The sequence below is a fragment of the Ammospiza caudacuta genome, chromosome 2 (assembly GCF_027887145.1).
Source record: "Ammospiza caudacuta isolate bAmmCau1 chromosome 2, bAmmCau1.pri, whole genome shotgun sequence".
NCBI lineage: Eukaryota > Metazoa > Chordata > Aves > Passeriformes > Passerellidae > Ammospiza > Ammospiza caudacuta.
The window spans coordinates 106,592,200-106,610,387 of NC_080594.1; the positions used below are offsets into that span (position 1 = coordinate 106,592,200).

General features: G+C 38.6%; 1 protein-coding gene across 1 annotated transcript in view; it reads right to left on the bottom strand.

Annotated features, from left to right (window-relative positions):
* Positions 1-18,188, bottom strand: part of SMPX (small muscle protein X-linked) — a 41,613-nt gene that overhangs the window by 21,305 nt on the left and 2,120 nt on the right. Inside the window, exons 2-4 of the mRNA XM_058799978.1 lie at positions 16,564-16,623; positions 11,128-11,217; positions 7,393-7,546 (exon numbers count right to left, since the gene is read on the bottom strand). Of these exons, the coding sequence (XP_058655961.1) occupies positions 7,406-7,546; positions 11,128-11,217; positions 16,564-16,602 (270 nt within the window). The 5' untranslated portion in view covers positions 16,603-16,623 and the 3' untranslated portion in view covers positions 7,393-7,405. The remainder of the gene's footprint in view (positions 1-7,392; positions 7,547-11,127; positions 11,218-16,563; positions 16,624-18,188) is intronic.

Below are 18,188 nucleotides of genomic sequence, written 5' to 3' on the forward strand. Positions count from 1 at the left end.
TACCCATCTAGCAGTGATCAGTAGGATCTTGTTCCTGCTCTCCAGCTTTTCATGTCCACAGTTCCCTGGTCACATCTGGTTCTGCATGGATTTATATGAATATGACTTGGAATAGGTGCCTTTCAAGTCACAGGACATTCATCTAAATACTTGGACCTGTTCACATGGCAAATAACTGAAGTTTTAGGGATTCCTGATATCCTGCTCTGAGATTTCCAAGAGGAGTACATTCCAGTAGTACCTGTTGTTAGATGCTGTAGTTCATGGGCTAAGTCTTAACACATCTAGCAGAGATAAGCCAAAAAAAGACTGTTGACTGTATTCCCTCTTCACATTTCACTGATCCCTCAACATCTAATATCTCATGAGACCTCCTGCCTTTCTGAGCTTCCTCTGAGGGATGTCACCCCAGAAATTGCATCTCACTCAGGCAACTGAGTGTAAAGTTTATTTTTTATGAAAATCTTTCATGAACAGCACCAATGGAAAGAGAGGGGTTATTTTATAAAAGAGTTCAGGACTAAGTAATCAACAGAATGACTACAGGGAAGCAGTTATTAAATAGCAGTGAGCTATGAAAATTTTCAGCTTTCAAAGAAAACTCTTCCAGAAATGGTTCTCACTTGAGAACAGAGCAGAGATTTGTGGGTCCACATTGCTAGCATTGGAAATATTTTGTTACTTTAAGTGCATTATAGTTTCAAAGGAGAGGGTCAATGAAGACATTGCTCCTGTCCCTGTGTAGAGGCCTGTTCATCTCCACATGTCTGCAAACTCTCCTGTGTATGGTGTGGATAGAGCAGTAAACAACATGCTCATCTTCCAAAAATTAGGACAGACTTCTTCAAACCTGTGTTATTACTTTATGCTTGTCTCCTCCAGTAATAATAATTTAAAAATCTCTGTTTGAATATACAGTTTGAAAATAAAAGGCTATTTTTTTCATATTTGTTTTGAAGAAAATACAAGCATCTATTCTTGTAGTTTGCTTTGAAGCAAAATGTTTTCTGAGTCTTCAGTGTTTGTTTCGAAGTTATTAGTCAGTTTCCAGAACCACAAAGCAAAATCTTTTCCTAACTAGTTTATGTAGAAGCATTTGTGGTTTATAAGAATATGCCCTGCTCTTTACTTGGCAAAATTAACCTCCTAACACACACCTTCAAGCTTTCTTAGGCCTCCAGAAAGCAGACTCTCTCCAGTCTGTTTTCCCCATCCTCTTCCATAATTCAGCTAGAGAATGAGAAGGAAATTTCTCCTTGACTTGCAAAGGACTGATGTGTGCTGGGCTAGAGACTCAATCCAGGACAGACAGCTGCAAACCACGTTACAGGAAATTGGGCTGGTTTGGATGGGGTGGAGTTAATTCTCTTCACAGTGGCTGCTATGGGGCTAAATTTGGGATTTATGCTGAACACAGGGCTGATAATACGGAGGTGTTTTTGTTATTGCTGAGCAGGGCTTGCAGAAAGCCAAGACCTTTTCTGCTTTTCCTACATCCATGCTGGTGGGAAGCTGGGAGGAGACACAGCTGGGACAGGTGACTCCAGTTGTCCAAAGCCATATTCCAGACCCTATGGCATCATGATCAGTATATAGTGGGGGAAAAAAGGAGGAAGAGGAGATGTTTGGAGTGCTGGTGTTGCTGGTGTTTGTCTTCCCAAGTCACTGATGTGTGCAATGGGGCCCTGCTCTTCAGGAGATGGCTGAGCTCCTGCCAGCCCTTGGGAAGCTGTGAATGAATTCCTTGTTTTGCTTTGCTTGCTTGCATGATACTTGCTTTACCTATTAATACGTTTTTATCTCAACCCACAAGTTTTCTCACTTTTACCCTTCCAATTCTCTTCCCCGCAATACTGGTGGGGGAGTGAGCTCCTGTGTGGTACCTGGTGGCTGGCTGGGGTTAAACCATGACAACTAAATATTTTGTTCTGCTCACAGAAACTCTGGGAAACATGATTTTTTTTCTCAAGGAGGTAATAGGATTACAACGGTTCCTCTGATACTAAATAATGTCCTGGATATTCCATTTTTCTCCTTGAAAAGAAATTTCTAGCTCTTCCATTTTAAAGTCTGAAAGCACATCTTAAGTACACTCAAAAAACCTGGAAGACAAACCAAAAGAACTTTAAATATGCTATTAAAAAATCCTACAAGCCTTCAGCTACCCAGTTTCTTAGGACAGTTTTACAAGAAGAAGGGACTTGACAAAGTTGATGGCTGGCCATAAAACCCTCGAGTGCGGCTGGTCTGGGAGTTCTGAATCTAAAACAGCACAATGCTGGGAAACCATAGATAGAGGAAGACAAGAAGACTTTGAAATTAACACAGGCCACGTAGCGAGTATGTTGGGGGATGCCCAGACACTGGGCACCACCAAGAAGAGCCTGGCTCTGTCCTCTTTGCACCCTGCCTTCAGGCACTCATGCACACCGAGGAGATCTCCCCATGACCCCTCTCACTTTGGCAGAAGGGTTCTGTAGAAATTCTTGATGTACATCTTCCCTCTTCACCCCATAGTTCCCACTCCAGGAGATTTTATCTCTTGACCTACCCTGGCATCCTCTGGAAGCAGGATTCCCTTCTCTCACAGAAGCTTTGGCTGCTGGGACTCAATTAAATGAACACATATTCCTAAAACTGCAGTGCCCTTTCAAGAGCTCACAGCAGGTCAGAGTTCCTCTACTAGCAAAGCACTGTTGTGTTTCTGAGACAAAAGCAATAACCTTGCTTGTTACTGTTCTGCAGTTTAACTGTAGCCCTCTGATCCATGTGAGCACAGGGACAAGATGCAAACACTAAATTGTGTGTAAGAGCAGGGACACCAGGAGAGGTAAATGGCTGCTGCAACTGAGGGGCAGCTTTAGAGCAATACAATATATAGCAGGAAACTGTAATTAAGTCTTTAGGGGGCAAAGTTATAATGTGCATTTTTAGCCTGGGCTGATAGACAAATTTTTTAAGGTAAATAATTAATAGCAACACCAAGGAATAACTAATAGCACACCATCTTGTGTGTATGGATATAAGACCTTTATTCCCTTCTGGGACTTCTGTTATGGCTTTTCCCCCTTTCTTTTTTCCCCAAGTGATGCCAATCTCAGAGGCTGCTCTGCTGACAAGATTTCTCATTTTATGTGGGGCAGAATTCTCTGCATAGTGCAAAGGCTAAGCTGCCCTAGAAAGCATTTGCTAGTTCTTTAGACTTCAAAATAGAGTTCTCTTGCTTCTGTAACCTGACAACAGAACTACCTTCTGCAATCAAACCACCCTCCCCAGTAGAGCTCCAGGTAAAGACAATGATTTGTCTGCAAGTACTGCATTAGATGGTGAGAAACCATCTCATCAACATTGTGATGGGGATCCTGACAATCTCTTTCTCCAAACACAACCAGAATACAGTGCTGGGAGTGCTGCCCCATGTCCATGACAGTCTGTTTTGTAACTTCAAGGTAGTAAATTTCCCTTTTTGCCTTTTGAGAAGTTCTTCCACTAAGAATGCTTTCTTCAAGAGGAAAGGACAAGACCCCTTTAGCTGAAGGTTTAGGTCCTCTGAAACCAAAGTCCAGCATTTAGATTCCATGGCCCATCACCATAAAAGATGTCTTACACAGCCCTCCACACTTAGGACACAAAGGTGAAGGGATGCAGGATGAAGAATGAACATGAGCTGCAGAAGTAACTGGCTGCCATTATCTATATTCTCAGGGGAAATGCCAGTTTGTGCTCAGTCCCATTTTCAAGTACAATCACCATGCTAGTTATCACATGAGATATCACAACAATTGGCAATAAATCTCAGCCACAGCAGGCTCCATTTGTCACAAACTGCTTCCTACCATTGCTTATTCAATAGAGCATATATTTTTAGTGTATGATATTTTGCTACTATTTTATTTTGCATATGCTTCATTCCTGTGCATGTAGAAATGTCCAGGTGTAAAAAGAGCAGAAAAAAATTGTAGATGGAGAAAAGGAAAATTGATCATAACTCACATTGTATATTAAAACTAGCTGCATGTAACACATCATCTACAGGTATGGAAGAAAAAAATCTTTACGACAGATTATGCTAATTAGCTAATTATAGATAGATGATAGACCAGATCCCCATAAGGGATGACTACAGTAATATCTTAACTGAGGAGCACTTGATGACCTTCAGTGGATTCAGCTTCATGACATCTCCCTCATGACATTTCTCCCACAAACTGTTGTAGTCACCACTACGATCCTAGCAAGTCTATTCATGTTTCCTAATTTGGCGAAGAGCAAGACCAAAGACATTTAACAGAAGTTACTCTAAAGTGAAAATTATGTAGGAATGGGTTTGCAAATAATGAACCAGCCTAATGCTTTGTAGGTTTCTTATTTTTGCTGCTGGGTTTGCATGCTAAACTGAGCAAGAAAACATGGATCAAAATTAATACAAAATTAATCATGTCAGCTTACAATTTATTGAAACTAACCATGAAATATAGGAGGTAAAGTTGGAAATACCTGCTGTGGTTCTAAAAGCTTTGATATCTGTGGCATGTTAAAGTGTATTTGTGATTTTTTTTATTGCATGATATTATAGGATCACAGAATAATGGAAATTATCCAGAGTATTTGGAGTTATTCTAACTGTTTCAAGTAGAAACAGAGTTTCCTACAGAGTACCACAAGAAAGAAAAAAATAATATCAAAGGGAAATCCCTCAATAGTGAATATCTGAGAAGATTATAGTACTGATGTAAGAGAGAATTAATTTCCAAACTGTGAAAACCAAAGAACACTCTCATCTATCAGTACACACTCTGCACTGGCATATTCTATTGACCAGTCAGCTCACCATTCTTTTGAGACCATCACATCCAAAGTATGATCTCTAACCCATTCTTGTAGATGGAGCAAAGTATTAGGTATATATGATTGTGAATTTCTTGCAGACTTAGATAACCTTCTCTAGATTTGTACAATCAATCATAAAACAGCTCTCTGGCAATATCACATTTTATACAAGGCTGCAGGCAGGAGGCCTTAAGCACTGGATCTGATTAATTTCCTCTTACAGGGGTCAGTCCTTACATTCAGTATCACTCAAGGTTGCTGGATGTGGCACCTGATTAATTTACATCTCAATTTTATGTGGAATTCAGGCACATGCTTAGTTTTGCACAACATCCAAACTCACAGGCTACAGTGAGAACTGCACCTGCAGCTCCTGTGAACACTGAGTTTTCAGATCTGATCTGTGACTGCACTACCCAAAATCTAGAAATCTATATCCCTGTCAGGACCTGATAACCAATACATCAAAAGAAGGACAGAGACAGAAATTACTTCTTAATAACGTCACTGCTTTCAAGATGCCCTTTACATGGCTGATGTTTCTGTAGAAAACTTTAGAGTGAACATCTGAGCCTGCCCTAAATGTTTCTGTCAGATTCTCAGTAAGGTAATTACTAAAAAACTTTTAAATGTTAAAAATAGCAATCATCTGAGAATAAATATGGGGGTAAATTTATGTTGGAATATCTCTTATAGGAAAAAACCTCCTTAAAGCCTCACATTAAAAATTTGTATTTCTCTGGGCAGTGCTTTACTGAAATTACTAAAATGTTACATTTTACAAAATGTTTTTTCCCCTCCCCCAAGTTTCCTGAAGAGAAAGACTCTGTTGCATGTTTAAAATATCAGGAACATTATGACACAGCAGGGTAAAAGCAAGAAAAAACTCAACACTCTTTCCTTCCAAATGGCATATTTATGCTGTACATAAAAAATAATTATGTTAATGATGCAGAATGCACTGGGGTAATGCACTCAAGTTATACACAATTTATTTTCATATTCTTGGTTCTTAGCATTTCTGCATTCCCAAAACCCCTTTTCATGGCTTTCTGTTTTCCTCTGTTTTTCATTTATGTTTCTGTGCAGTAAATTCCAGATGATTTTCTCCTGCTCAACTCCTCTGTCTCTCTTCAGGATAAAAAGGATTTATCAGTCAGCATGCACAACTAGCAATTCAGGTGAGTATTACGTGACACAACTATCTTTTTCTTACTGTAGCCAGGGTGGGGATTTTTTGGAATTAAAACTTCTCTGTACATCTGGGTTTTCATTGTAAGTGCCTGACACATCTTTACTGACTCAGGCTTTTCAAAGAAATCAGAGGATAATTTCATGGACAGAAGTTATCATAAATTTCTATAAGGTTCAGAATGTAGAAGAACAAAGGCTTATGGGTCTAGTTTGAAATCAGATATAAATTTTCCTGAAGTTGGCACTGAAGTGCTGAATACTTCCTTTTGGAAATATTCACTTGGCACTGAATATTTCCTTTTAAATAAAATGATCATAGAATCACAGAGTGCTTTGGGCTGGAAGGGATCTTTAAAGATCATCTAGTCCAACCCCTCTGCAATAAGTAGAGTCATCTTCACTAGACCAGGTTGCTCAGAGCCTCATCCAGCCTGATCTTCAGTGTTTGTGGGGATGGGGCATTTATTTACAACCTCTCTGGGCAACCCAGTCCAGTGTTTCATCAAACTCATTGCAAAAAACTTCTTCCTAATATGTAGTCTGAATCCAATGCCCTCAAGTTTAAAACCATTACTCATTATCCTACGACAAGACGACCTACCAGAATTTCTGTCCCCTTTTTTCTATGAGCCCTCTTTGAGTACTGAAAGGCCACAGTCTGATGTCTGCCCAGAGCCTCCTCTTCTCCAGGCAGAACAACCTCACTCTCTCAGTCTGTATTTCACAGAGATGCTCCTGCCCTCCCTTCACCTTTGTGCCCCTCCTCTGGATTCACTCCAACATGTCCATGTCCTTCCTGTGCTGGACTACAGCAAGCCCTGGAGTGCCACAAATAGCATGGGGTATGTTTGTGTGGTCAAATACATGGAACCATTAGTATGTAAATTTTCAATTACATAATTAAATTAATATCAAATGACTAATGTTCCAAAGAAGCTTTTTAAAAATACTGACCTACTTGTCCACCAATGCAATAAATTTATTTGCATTGTAAAACATTAATTTCTAGTTATATTGTAAAAATACAAGTTCTATATTTTACAAAACTGGAACTTATGCTTATGAAGCAATACATTCTTTTTAAAGTGGTTTTGATATTCCAAATGCACGGAATTCCTAGTATGCTGAACAGACTACTTCAGGCGGGTTGGTGGGTGCCATATATCACTGGATTTAGTCTCCAACGTGTTTGAAATAACAGCAAATTCCAATTATGAGTTCTAATATTTTCTAATATTCTAATATTCCTTTGAATTATGGTGTGTGACTCCAGGTCCACTGAAGTAGTTGAAAAACCATCTTTTTACTTAGCTTTCTGGATCAGCCTGCTTCTCCCAGAGCCATGCAGAGAACCTCTCTTCTACTCACCTGCTTCTCCCAGCTACTGTTCAGCTTTGGGGACATATTTCAGCTCACTCTTTATGTTCTGAATCTCTGACAAGTTGACAGCAAGACCTGGAAGTTTCTTAGCTCCTGGGAGCAGTTTCTTCTCTTTCTCCTCCTCTGTTGAAGCAGGAGCATTCTGCACAAAAGGACACCAGTGACCTTCCTGCTGCAATAGCAATCTCTTGAACATGAGCATAGATCAGTTATTTGAAAAACAGGAAATGATGTTTTTATTCTAAAGGCAATCCCAGTGGAAAAAGGGGTGGAGTCATGAAGAGATAAGTTATTTTGTTGGTTGTTGTCTACAATGTCTAAAAACATTCTAAAAGAATGGAAGATGCTCAGTGTAGAGGAATGAGGTTTAGAATTTATAATGCCAGGCAATTATATTTCTAGAAAATAACTGGAGAATTAAAGGCAACTTTAAATCTTTCATATTTTAAATTATAAAAAAGCAGAAAAACCATTTTTTATCATCTAATTCCTTTTAGAGTTTCACAGTTGCCCGACACTTGGAGAGGAAGATCGCGTATTTCTGCAGCTCTGGAGAAGAGTGTTGATAGTGGGTTATGGACTTCAAAAGCTCCATGCAAGATCAACATGAGTTGAAATTTAACTTTTCATAACTTCAGTTGCAAGACCAGAAGGGGTTTGATCATTTTATATTTGAATTAGGGTAGTGCTGCATGGCTATTTTGCTGACATGTGAAAATGCCAGTTAAATAACAGCAACTACACAACAGTGAGCAACTCAGCTCATTTCCCAATGGACCACAGTATTTCAGCCCTTGGTACTTCCTCAGCTCTACTATTGCTTCTAGATGAGTAGAGCAGGTATTTTAGACCATTTCTACTCTAGACTGGGTAATCTTTCCAAGGAGTAGATTTCCAGACATGAGTGTACTGTTGTTCCAGCCTGGTGTGTATTTTATAAAGGTGACATAAAGGAGGAATCAAGTACATGTAGAGATTAATTTCTATTTTACTATAAATAATTTCATTATGAAATTATTTTTTCATTTTTGATTACTCTGTGAATGTCCTCTTGTGATGGGCTTTTTAGAGTTCAATCATGATTCAGATTTATTAGCCACCCTTTTTGAAAAGGGGAATTAACTGTGAACAGTCAATTCTTAATATTTAACTTAATTTTTAAAATTCCAACATTACTTGTCAAATATTATTGGCCAGTAAACCCCTCTTTTTTTTTCTCTGTTGACTAGTGGACTAATGCTAATCAGGAAAAAGACTGCAATGTCAAACAAACAAGGTATTGGAGAAAACTGTCATTTTCTTCCTATCTGATCTTTAAGGACTTTCCTAAGATCACCAGATATAAGAAAATGGAATTGATAATTACATTTCTTGGCTTGGTAGACTTGTATTATCTTTTCTCACATTTTAGCTAATGCACTATTAATTATTCCAAGATAATACTAATAATATTTGACTATTTTTTGCTAGATGATTTCAAATCCCAGCCAGTAATTTATCCCCAGGAACTGTATGTACTGCCTCATACGTGGTTTAATGATCTAACATCCTGAAACAGTAGTAAAGCACAGCAGGAGTATAAGTAAATTGATACAAAAGCTGTTTGGAAGGATACACAAAATTGTATCAGTAGTCAAAGATGTAATGAGCTTGCACTGTTTCCTTTGACAGTTTTCCTAGATAATCTGAATTATCAGGGGAAACAAGTACTCCCTGAACCCAGCAGTACTTATTAGTACATAGCAGAAACTATCTAAAAAATCCCATTTCAAGTCATGTGCTATACCATTCCTCTTGTAGAACAAGTGGTGCAAGCTTTGTGCTCCATAAATTGTTGTCAGCTTTCTCTTCCATCTCAGATGTTTGCTGTTTAGGACCTCACTGCTCCCTGTATCACTCACTCCATGTGCAACACAGAGCTGAGCTTAGACTAAAGCCTTCAGTTTTATGGAAGGAAGCCTGAGGAGTTCCTTAGATATACAATAAGGGTTAAAAAATACAAGCATGGGAATGCTCTGACTGAAGAAGAGTTATTTCCTGTAATTCCCACCCTCCATTTCTTTTCATGTTAACATGTCTGCTCCACTGACCTTCAAAAATAGACATTCCTATCTGACTCCACCACCCCTTTGAGTAAGATCCATATTCCCCTCATCTCCTATGTCAAGGCTTTAAAGTACAGTGGATAATGCACTGTTAGCAGTGATTATGCACTGCTAGCAAAAGTTGCATTTGCCTAAAACTGCTCTGAAAAATCATGAGTTGTATGGCAAAACTTAACAAGATGAGAAAATTGAAAGGACAAGTTCACTGGTAGCATTTTTATTCTATTCCTATAACAAGATCTCTGTCTGAAGTGTTTAATCCCATTGGTTTGGTTGAGTATTTCCCATAAAACCTGGGCCAAGATCTTCCATAATGTCTGTCTCCTATAGGTATTCATGCAGCTGAGAAACCATCATTCAATTACCCAAACAAATGTAATTATCAGCACCAGTCATTTATTTTATTTCTCAAACATTACTAGAACTCACACATGCTATATTAGTTTCTGCTTAATAACATCCACTCCTTCACCAGTTAATTACTGCAGAGAGAATATGCTTTGATTCCTTTCCAAGGGAGAAAGCCACAATATCTATTCAAGGTCATTTTGTATGTTTGTTTTCTAAATCTTCTGAAGAGCCAAGTCAGCGTAGGTTTGATTATTTCAGGAAAGTTCTCTGTGAACAGAGCACTGTTTATATCAAAATATGGCAAAATTCAGAGAAAAAAATCTGCCTGAGACAGGAAAAGAAGAATTGGCTCTTACACAGCCTGTCCTGCCCTTGGCTGTGAGGAGCAGTGGGAGCTCTGGCCCAGCAGGATGAGTTCTCATGTGGGGACTGTGAATCCAAACTAATTAAACTGGCCAGGAAACCAGGAACACCCATCTTTTTTATCTTGCTTGGAATATCTACAACTACATTTTCTTCCACTGTAGGTGTTAGGGTCTCATTTATTATTGAAGTTAATGGTAATTAAGATGCTCTAATATGATTCAGAAATATGATATCTGTGTTTAATCCTAAACTTTGTGATCAATGTTAGTTAAGATATAAATTGGATTTTATATTCAAACCTCAGTGTTAAACACTTCTGTAAAATACAAGCATGAAAATACAGAATTCAGTCTAAAATGGAGTATTTTCACCCCTGGGCAGATAAATAGGTTTGGAATTTCTGTTTTAACTTGCAAGTGTCTTCACATTCAATTTCTTCTTGTTGATAAACCTTCTAAAAAGCGTTGTATTTGAAAACCAGTTTCCAATATTGTTAAGCTGTAACAATAAATCACACCACAGGGTGACAGATAGCAGCAAAGTCTTCCAAAGCCTTGCTATAACTTTTCCTGCTGTATCTCATCATCTCCCATCTAGAGAAATACTGCTGGTGAAATCCTGGCTCTCTCCCCTGACAGCAGATATTATCCTGCTGGGGAAGCAGAGCTACACACCTTTAAAGCTGTTTATGTTCCTATAGGTGCCTTGGCACCAAAAGCAGAACTATTTATACATGAAGTGTTAGTAAGTGGCCATTTATTTCCGTGAATGATCAGTGCATGTCCAGCTGTGGTACCTAAGATGGGTATGTGGAGCTATAAGATCACTTTAAAGGCTTTTTCCATTTTATGGCAGGGATTCTCCTCAGAAAAAAACAAATCAAAAAACCTTTTTTGCTTACCTCCTCTACTTCTTCAGGTGTAACTTCTTTTCTTTTATGAGGGTGGCCTGCACCAGGGCGAAATGCTCCCATTGGGATGTTAATATTAGCCTGTGAGAAGGAAATTTGATGCATTTAATAGTGACTGATAAACGAAGATACAGTTGGTAAATGGCAAAACTCGAAAGGAGTGGGACAAGCATACAGACATTATCATGCTTTTTCCAAGCACTTATGTCTTCAATGTATGCATCATCACACCACTCCTGTGGAAAGAGAAGTGCTTTCATCTCCATTTGCAAGAGAGAAAGTGAAAAAACAAACTAGAAAGCTTTCAAATTTCTGCATTTTAGACTAATGCTTTCTGATTTCATTGAACTTTAAAACAAATGAGTACTGGACACTAAAGAGTCTTTAGGCACCTAGGTCTGCTTCAGTTTGGTCAAGGTCAAACAGAGAGTGACTGCCAAAAACAATGTTTAAGTGTAAATCATGCAAATCCTTCAATAACAACCAATGACTGGACCACTCTCCATTCTCTAATGACACCACTTTTCACCTCACTTAATCACAGGTATCTTAGAAGGGAAGCCTGTCCTGTGTCATCTTAAGCCATAAGTATTTAAAATGTGATTTTACCAATAAAATTTACCCACACTTGCTATGAACTACAAATACTTGAACCAGCTCCAACACCAGGCAGACCACTGGCCCCTGGCTTCTGCAAACTCCCTCCAGAATTACACCCACACAACTGCATCAATCTCATCCTTTATCTGGGGCAGAAAGCCAGCAGCCATAACATAATTGGGGCTGATAATAGATATCTTAAAAGTAAAAATTTTGGGGAATAGAATAGCACAAAACACTGCTTAGGAAAGAGCAGCTGAAAAGTATCCATTTCCCAATGTGACCCAGCCAAGATTGTTTTAAAAGTCAAATGGCACGATCAACTAAATGCACAATTTATACTTATTCTTATCTCGTGATCTCAGAAGAGAAGCTGCTCCTAGGAAATGTCATCAAAATACCATGACTCCCACTGGTAAAACCAGGGGTTGAATTGGTAATGTTACGGAGCAGAAGCAGAGAGCCTTCTAACAGAGAGCTCTGCTCTTGTCCTTTACCACCTGACTGATCTGCACTAAATGAAGACAAATAATCCCATCCTCCTGCTCAAGTTATGGTCTTGCAGATCATGACCCACTTGGGCAACCACAGGAAAACAGCTCACGGTTTTCAGTAACAACAACTGTTCTGACAGCTGTAATCAAATGACAAGCAAGTCAAAAATCCATCTGCCAAGAAATGAATGCTTTTCCCTCTATTCTGCTTACCTGTTTCCCATTATCTTATTCATGCAAGATGACACTGTCATTTCAGCGGGGCTGCCAAATATCTGCAGGGTCACAGACAACCAGGCATTTGTTTCATAAAGGTCTTCCACTGGGCATTAGTTTAGATACTGTGAAACTTTTCACCTGCACTTTTAAAGTTCCATGGGGACAGGGCATTTTCAGCCTCACAGTTCCTAACTCTCTATTTCATTTATGGGTGAAAAAAACCCAGCTTTGCCGTTTCTAGTTTTAAGTAACTGCCCCACCAAGCTCTCGTATCTCCAGACAGCTTCGATTTTTGGAACCGGAAACTTCTCTGCAAATTACAGCTAGCATGGTCATACAAGTTTGCAGAGTTGAACCTTTAAGAGATATCTCTCCTTGTGGTGCACATCCGGAACTTGGACATTCCTTCCCCTTGGAGGCAGCCAAAGCAGAAGCCAGCCTCCCACAGAACACTACAGCCCTTGCATTTCCCACTGTGACTGACAGACCAGCTGCAACTAAAAGTGGTTCAGAAAGCAAAAGTCCCAGGCTGCTAATTAAATTCAATAAAGAACTCTTTGGTCTGCTTCAGCACTTTCCCAGTAATCTGTGTCACACTAATGCAGTTTGTACTTTTCTGTCTGCAGTAGGGACATTCATGCCAGAGTTTGAGCAAGAAGTATGCAGTTTTGACAAAATAATTTAGTAAAATGAGCACCCTTTAAGACATAGTTAAAAACAGTTTGGATCTGATAATACATACTGTAAATTAAAATATTTCCAGTATGAAATGAAAATATGACATTTCCAAACAATTCCTGACCATAGGTACCAAAGTCCTGAGCTGTCAATCTCTCTTAGTCCGGAGCTGGTCCTGTCTTGCAGATGAGCAGCTGTGTAATGTGTGTGCCAAATTCTGTACAGCAGCATAGCCCTGCAAGGACTTGTGCTGTGTTGCCTAACAACTTCTGTTGTTTAACAAAAAGACAATTCTGTTTTAAAAATATGTTTCAAAACTTTTGTCACCTGTGAGTTGAGATGGAGATATGACCCTAGTGTATCTCCATCCAGTAAAATGCTAAATAGGAAATTTTCTGTTCTAGACTCTGGAAATCCTAAATTATAATTGCTTTAATCAGAGTTTCTAGGTGCGATTGTAATGTTTATCCATACTAATTATGAAAACTATTGAGTTTGACTCTTCCTTTGTTTGAAAGGTATACCATATTTAGTGCCAGGCAGTTTTTGCAATGACTGGATAGGTGGGCGCACTGATGTACTCTACCAGGCTCCTTCTGAACAGACCAAAGGAAAAATACCTGTACAAATTACATACTAATATATTGCTGGTTTGACTCAATTGAATTGGTACTTTGAGATTTTTTTGTGTGCTCTTCTTTCTGTTTTTTAGAGAGAGGGCATTAACGTTAGGATTCAGCTGATGCAGCTGTGCATGAGTTGAGGACTGTTATGGATAAGTCCTTCACAACATCACAGTCATTCCTGGCTGTGCAGATGAATGACTGAGTAATCTGCAAAGACACTTTTGTAGAAATTAATGGGAAGGAAGGAGGGAAGGAGGGAAGGAGGGAAGGAGGGAAGGAGGGAAGGAGGGAAGGAGGGAAGGAGGGAAGGAGGGAAGGAGGGAAGGAGGGAAGGAGGGAAGGAGGGAAGGAGGGAAGGAGGGAAGGAGGGAAGGAGGGAAGGAGGGAAGGAGGGAAGGAGGGAAGGAGGGAAGGAGGGAAGGAGGGAAGGAGGGAAGGAGGGAAGGAGGGAAGGAGGGAAGGAGGGAAGGAGGGAAGGAGGGAAGGAGGGAAGGAGGGAAGGAGGGAAGGAGGGAAGGAGGGAAGGAGGGAAGGAGGGAAGGAGGGAAGGAGGGAAGGAGGGAAGGAGGGAAGGAGGGAAGGAGGGAAGGAGGGAAGGAGGGAAGGAGGGAAGGAGGGAAGGAGGGAAGGAAGGAAGGAAGGAAGGAAGGAAGGAAGGAAGGAAGGAAGGAAGGAAGGAAGGAAGGAAGGAAGGAAGGAAGGAAGGAAGGAAGGAAGGAAGGAAGGAAGGAAGGAAGGAAGGAAGGAAGGAAGGAAGGAAGGAAGGAAGGAAGGAAGGAAGGAAGGAAGGAAGGAAGGAAGGAAGGAAGGAAGAAGCTGGAGAGAAAATGGAATGAAATCCAGAAACAAACAACAACAAAAAACCCAGAAACCTCCTCACCCTTACCTCTGGGCAAAGCCAAGAGTGTTTAAATATAGAATAATTTTCAGTCAGAGCTGTTCACAGCCTTTAGTACAGTGAGAAGGGGAGGTCAGCAATTGTTTCCAGAAATTAACATCCTTTGGTGCTCTATTGCCCCAAACTACTCTTGGGAACCAGTTGCTGCCTTTAACTCTTACACATCTGTATTTAGTAGCTATTGGGAAGTGAACATTTTTGTCCATATCTAGCACAGTCAGAAAAAAGCCATTTCAGAGACAGAACACCATGAAACACTTCAGTTAGTGAGGTGCCACTACTTTCCCTTTGCTGCAGCATGATGTACATTCCCCAGGGCACATCAGTCCTATTATACCAGCACACAATAGCAAAGGATCATAAGATATGAATCACAATGTAGAAAAGTAATGTGACATTTTGAGTCATAGTTCTTAGACTGCTCAAAGTGTAAAAAGCATCAATTCAGGTGAAAGTCTCCCTACTAGAACCACCTTTGACCCAATGCTTAATAGATATATTTTAAATTTTTGCTGTAATTTTTCTCATTATTCAAGTCACCTTTGCAAAAAAATAAAATTTCTTAAAATATAATACTTAGTGCTTAAATTTAATGCATTTTTAAAATGAAAAACCTAGGAGCATTGTTTATATTTAGAAGTTGGAAGCCATTCTAGAAATAAAATGCAGCCTATCATTACATCTTTAAGAAAAAAAACGTAAACCAATTAATTCCTTAGAAATGTTTGTATGTACCTGTGGAGATTAAAGGAAAAATGTAAATAAATACTTTTCAGCTATTAAAGATCCATATTTTTTCAATCATACAAACATTTCTATAGTCATTGTAAAAGAGGGATTTAAATTGAACTGAGTGAATTCAAACATCTGGCAAAATGGCATTTTTTTCTAATTTCAAGTGTACAGTATTTTTCATGCCTATTTTGGTAGAATTGATGATGATGATAAAGAGAATCTGGATTTTCACAGTGCCTTGCATCTTTAGTATGATGCCTAGCCCCTGGCTGATTAATCTTGATACTCCAATCCATTGCATTAGTATTATCTCAAGAAAACAGAGAACAAAGAAGACTTCAGAAATTCCATTTTGTGTTTCTTAGGTAAGGCAACTTGAACTCCTAGTAAAATTTCATTGGAAGTACATTTTACAAAATACATGAGAATTCTGTAAGATTCTTCAGTTGAGAAGATATTTTGGCCTTTTGACAAGAACCAATGATAACATGAACTAAACACGTTCTTCATTACCTTACTTCATGATGATGTTGGGATAATTCTCCAGCTGTTTATTTTATAAGTATGCAAGTATCCTTATAAGCAAGAAGTGTGCAACAATCAACTCCATCTTCCTTCAATATATCATTGAAGAAGTTATGTGGCAGACAAGAATGTTTCAAATTAAAAGATCTGTGTTCCTCTCATTTTCCTTGGGTTTCTAAATAAAATGCTTCTTAAACAATTATTTGAACTTGAAGGTTTTTCTCCTTAAGAATGCAAACATGAAAAACTTCACCCATGCTATCTTTTTAGCCTATCATTCTCCCAGCATTATATTGGCTTTGTGGCAAATCTAATGGTTGCAGGAATTATTTTTACTTAACAGTTACACAGATGCATTACCATACTTTTCTTAGATGATCCTCCACTAGGCATAACCTAACACTGCGAAGACGAAGCAAACAAGTGATTAATTAACCTATCTGATCCAGTTTTTCTATCAGTTCAGATCAAAAGATGATCTCCAGGTCATGCTTTTTCAGTGCTTTCATATCTACTAAGCTTTTCACTTTAACAGAATAACCCCAGCTAGCACTCCTATGGTGCTTTGTCTGAGTAAAAATGCAATCTGCCAAGCAATGGAAGATGATATTTATTATTTTATTATATTAAAAACATAAATGCTATCTCTTACCTGAATGGCTTTGACATGTGATGCTGGTTGTTTTGACATTTTTACGACAGAGGCTTATCCCTGCAAGCAAAATTGGAAAGTGTTACAGGCTCTGACATTCTGATAGCTGTGGAAGATAAGCTAGAACTTAACCCATGCTGCCTCTTGACAGGCATCCATTTCATCTGCCCAGCTCCAGTTTCCATCTCAGTTTCCAAGCTGCTTAGTTATTCCTTCTGATATCAGGAGGAGACAGAACACCTGAGCTTCACCAATTAATCTTTCATAGCCACAAATGAAGCTATCTCTTTCACATTAAAAACAATAATGAGTAGAGATAAGGAATCTCTCAAACCTTAACAGCACTGTAAAATGAATAAGAATTAAAGGAAGCTTTTGAGGATAAACAGTGTATGATTAGCTCAGTCACAGTATGTGGGAATTATTAGAACTTTCAGTTTTATTATTATTTCAGTAGTATTAGTTTAAGCCTTCTCTCAAATAAAACATAACTTGTTAGAAAATATTGATAAATGCAGACATAACCATTTTCTGACTCAATCCTTGCAAAACTTTAATGCCTGTGGACTGAAAGTTATCAAGACGGTCAAACAGAAACGTTCTCCTTGACAATTGCTAGAGCACAAAGTAGCCTCCCTTCAAAGTTTTGGATCATATAGATTCATCCATTTTCTTAAGCAATAAGATCAAAATTAACATATTTTTCCATATAATTTTATGCAGGTGGAGAAATACAGACTGATACACTATTATTATACAATAGCAAAGGGAAATACACCAAAGTAAAAAGGAAGAAATTTTATTAGCAGGTGATTTGAAACACCATCTCAGCCTTTCATTCTCTCACTGAGAAATTACATTTTAACAGGACTAGAGTTTCATCAAAGTCTTGTTATTTAACTATTACAATATAAAGTAAGGCAGTAATTCTAAAGGCTGAGAAATTAATTCACCAGAAAAGTCACAGATCACCACCAAACTACAGCACATTTTTGATACTGTATTTAATCTTAGATAGGCAGGGAATAATGAGAACAGAAATAAATGACATAGGAGAGAATAGCAGAAATACACTGAGAAATTAAAAGTGTGTAAAGACTTGGCTACCTCAAAGAGTATAACTGCCACATGAGGCAGTCCCCAAAATACCAGATGAGTTGTAGGTTGGCTTCAACTTAGAATATCAGCAATATCAGCCTGAAATTGTATTGCTGGGACTGACTAGAAGACTTCCTCCTGCATATTCTCACATCAGTTTTAAATCTGTGCAGGATGCTGAGCAGAATTAAAAATACAAATGACCTGCCATTAGAGGTCTCCCTCTGGTCACACTCTCAGCTGCAAAAAGTGGTGTCCAAACCCACACAGCATTCAGACAGATGACAATCATATTCATAAATTGTTTGGGTTTAAATTGCTTCTACTAAATTAATAAATCAGAAAAAATCCCACTGTGCAAAATAAAATCAGCATTCTTTTAATGAGCTTTATACTGTGGTTTTATATATGCAATCTTCAAATGAGAGGGAGTTTTTAAAACTTCAGAATTTACTTTAGGGGATGTAATCTCAGCCACTGACATTTGTGATAAAATTCAAACACATTTCAAAAACACAAAAGGATTT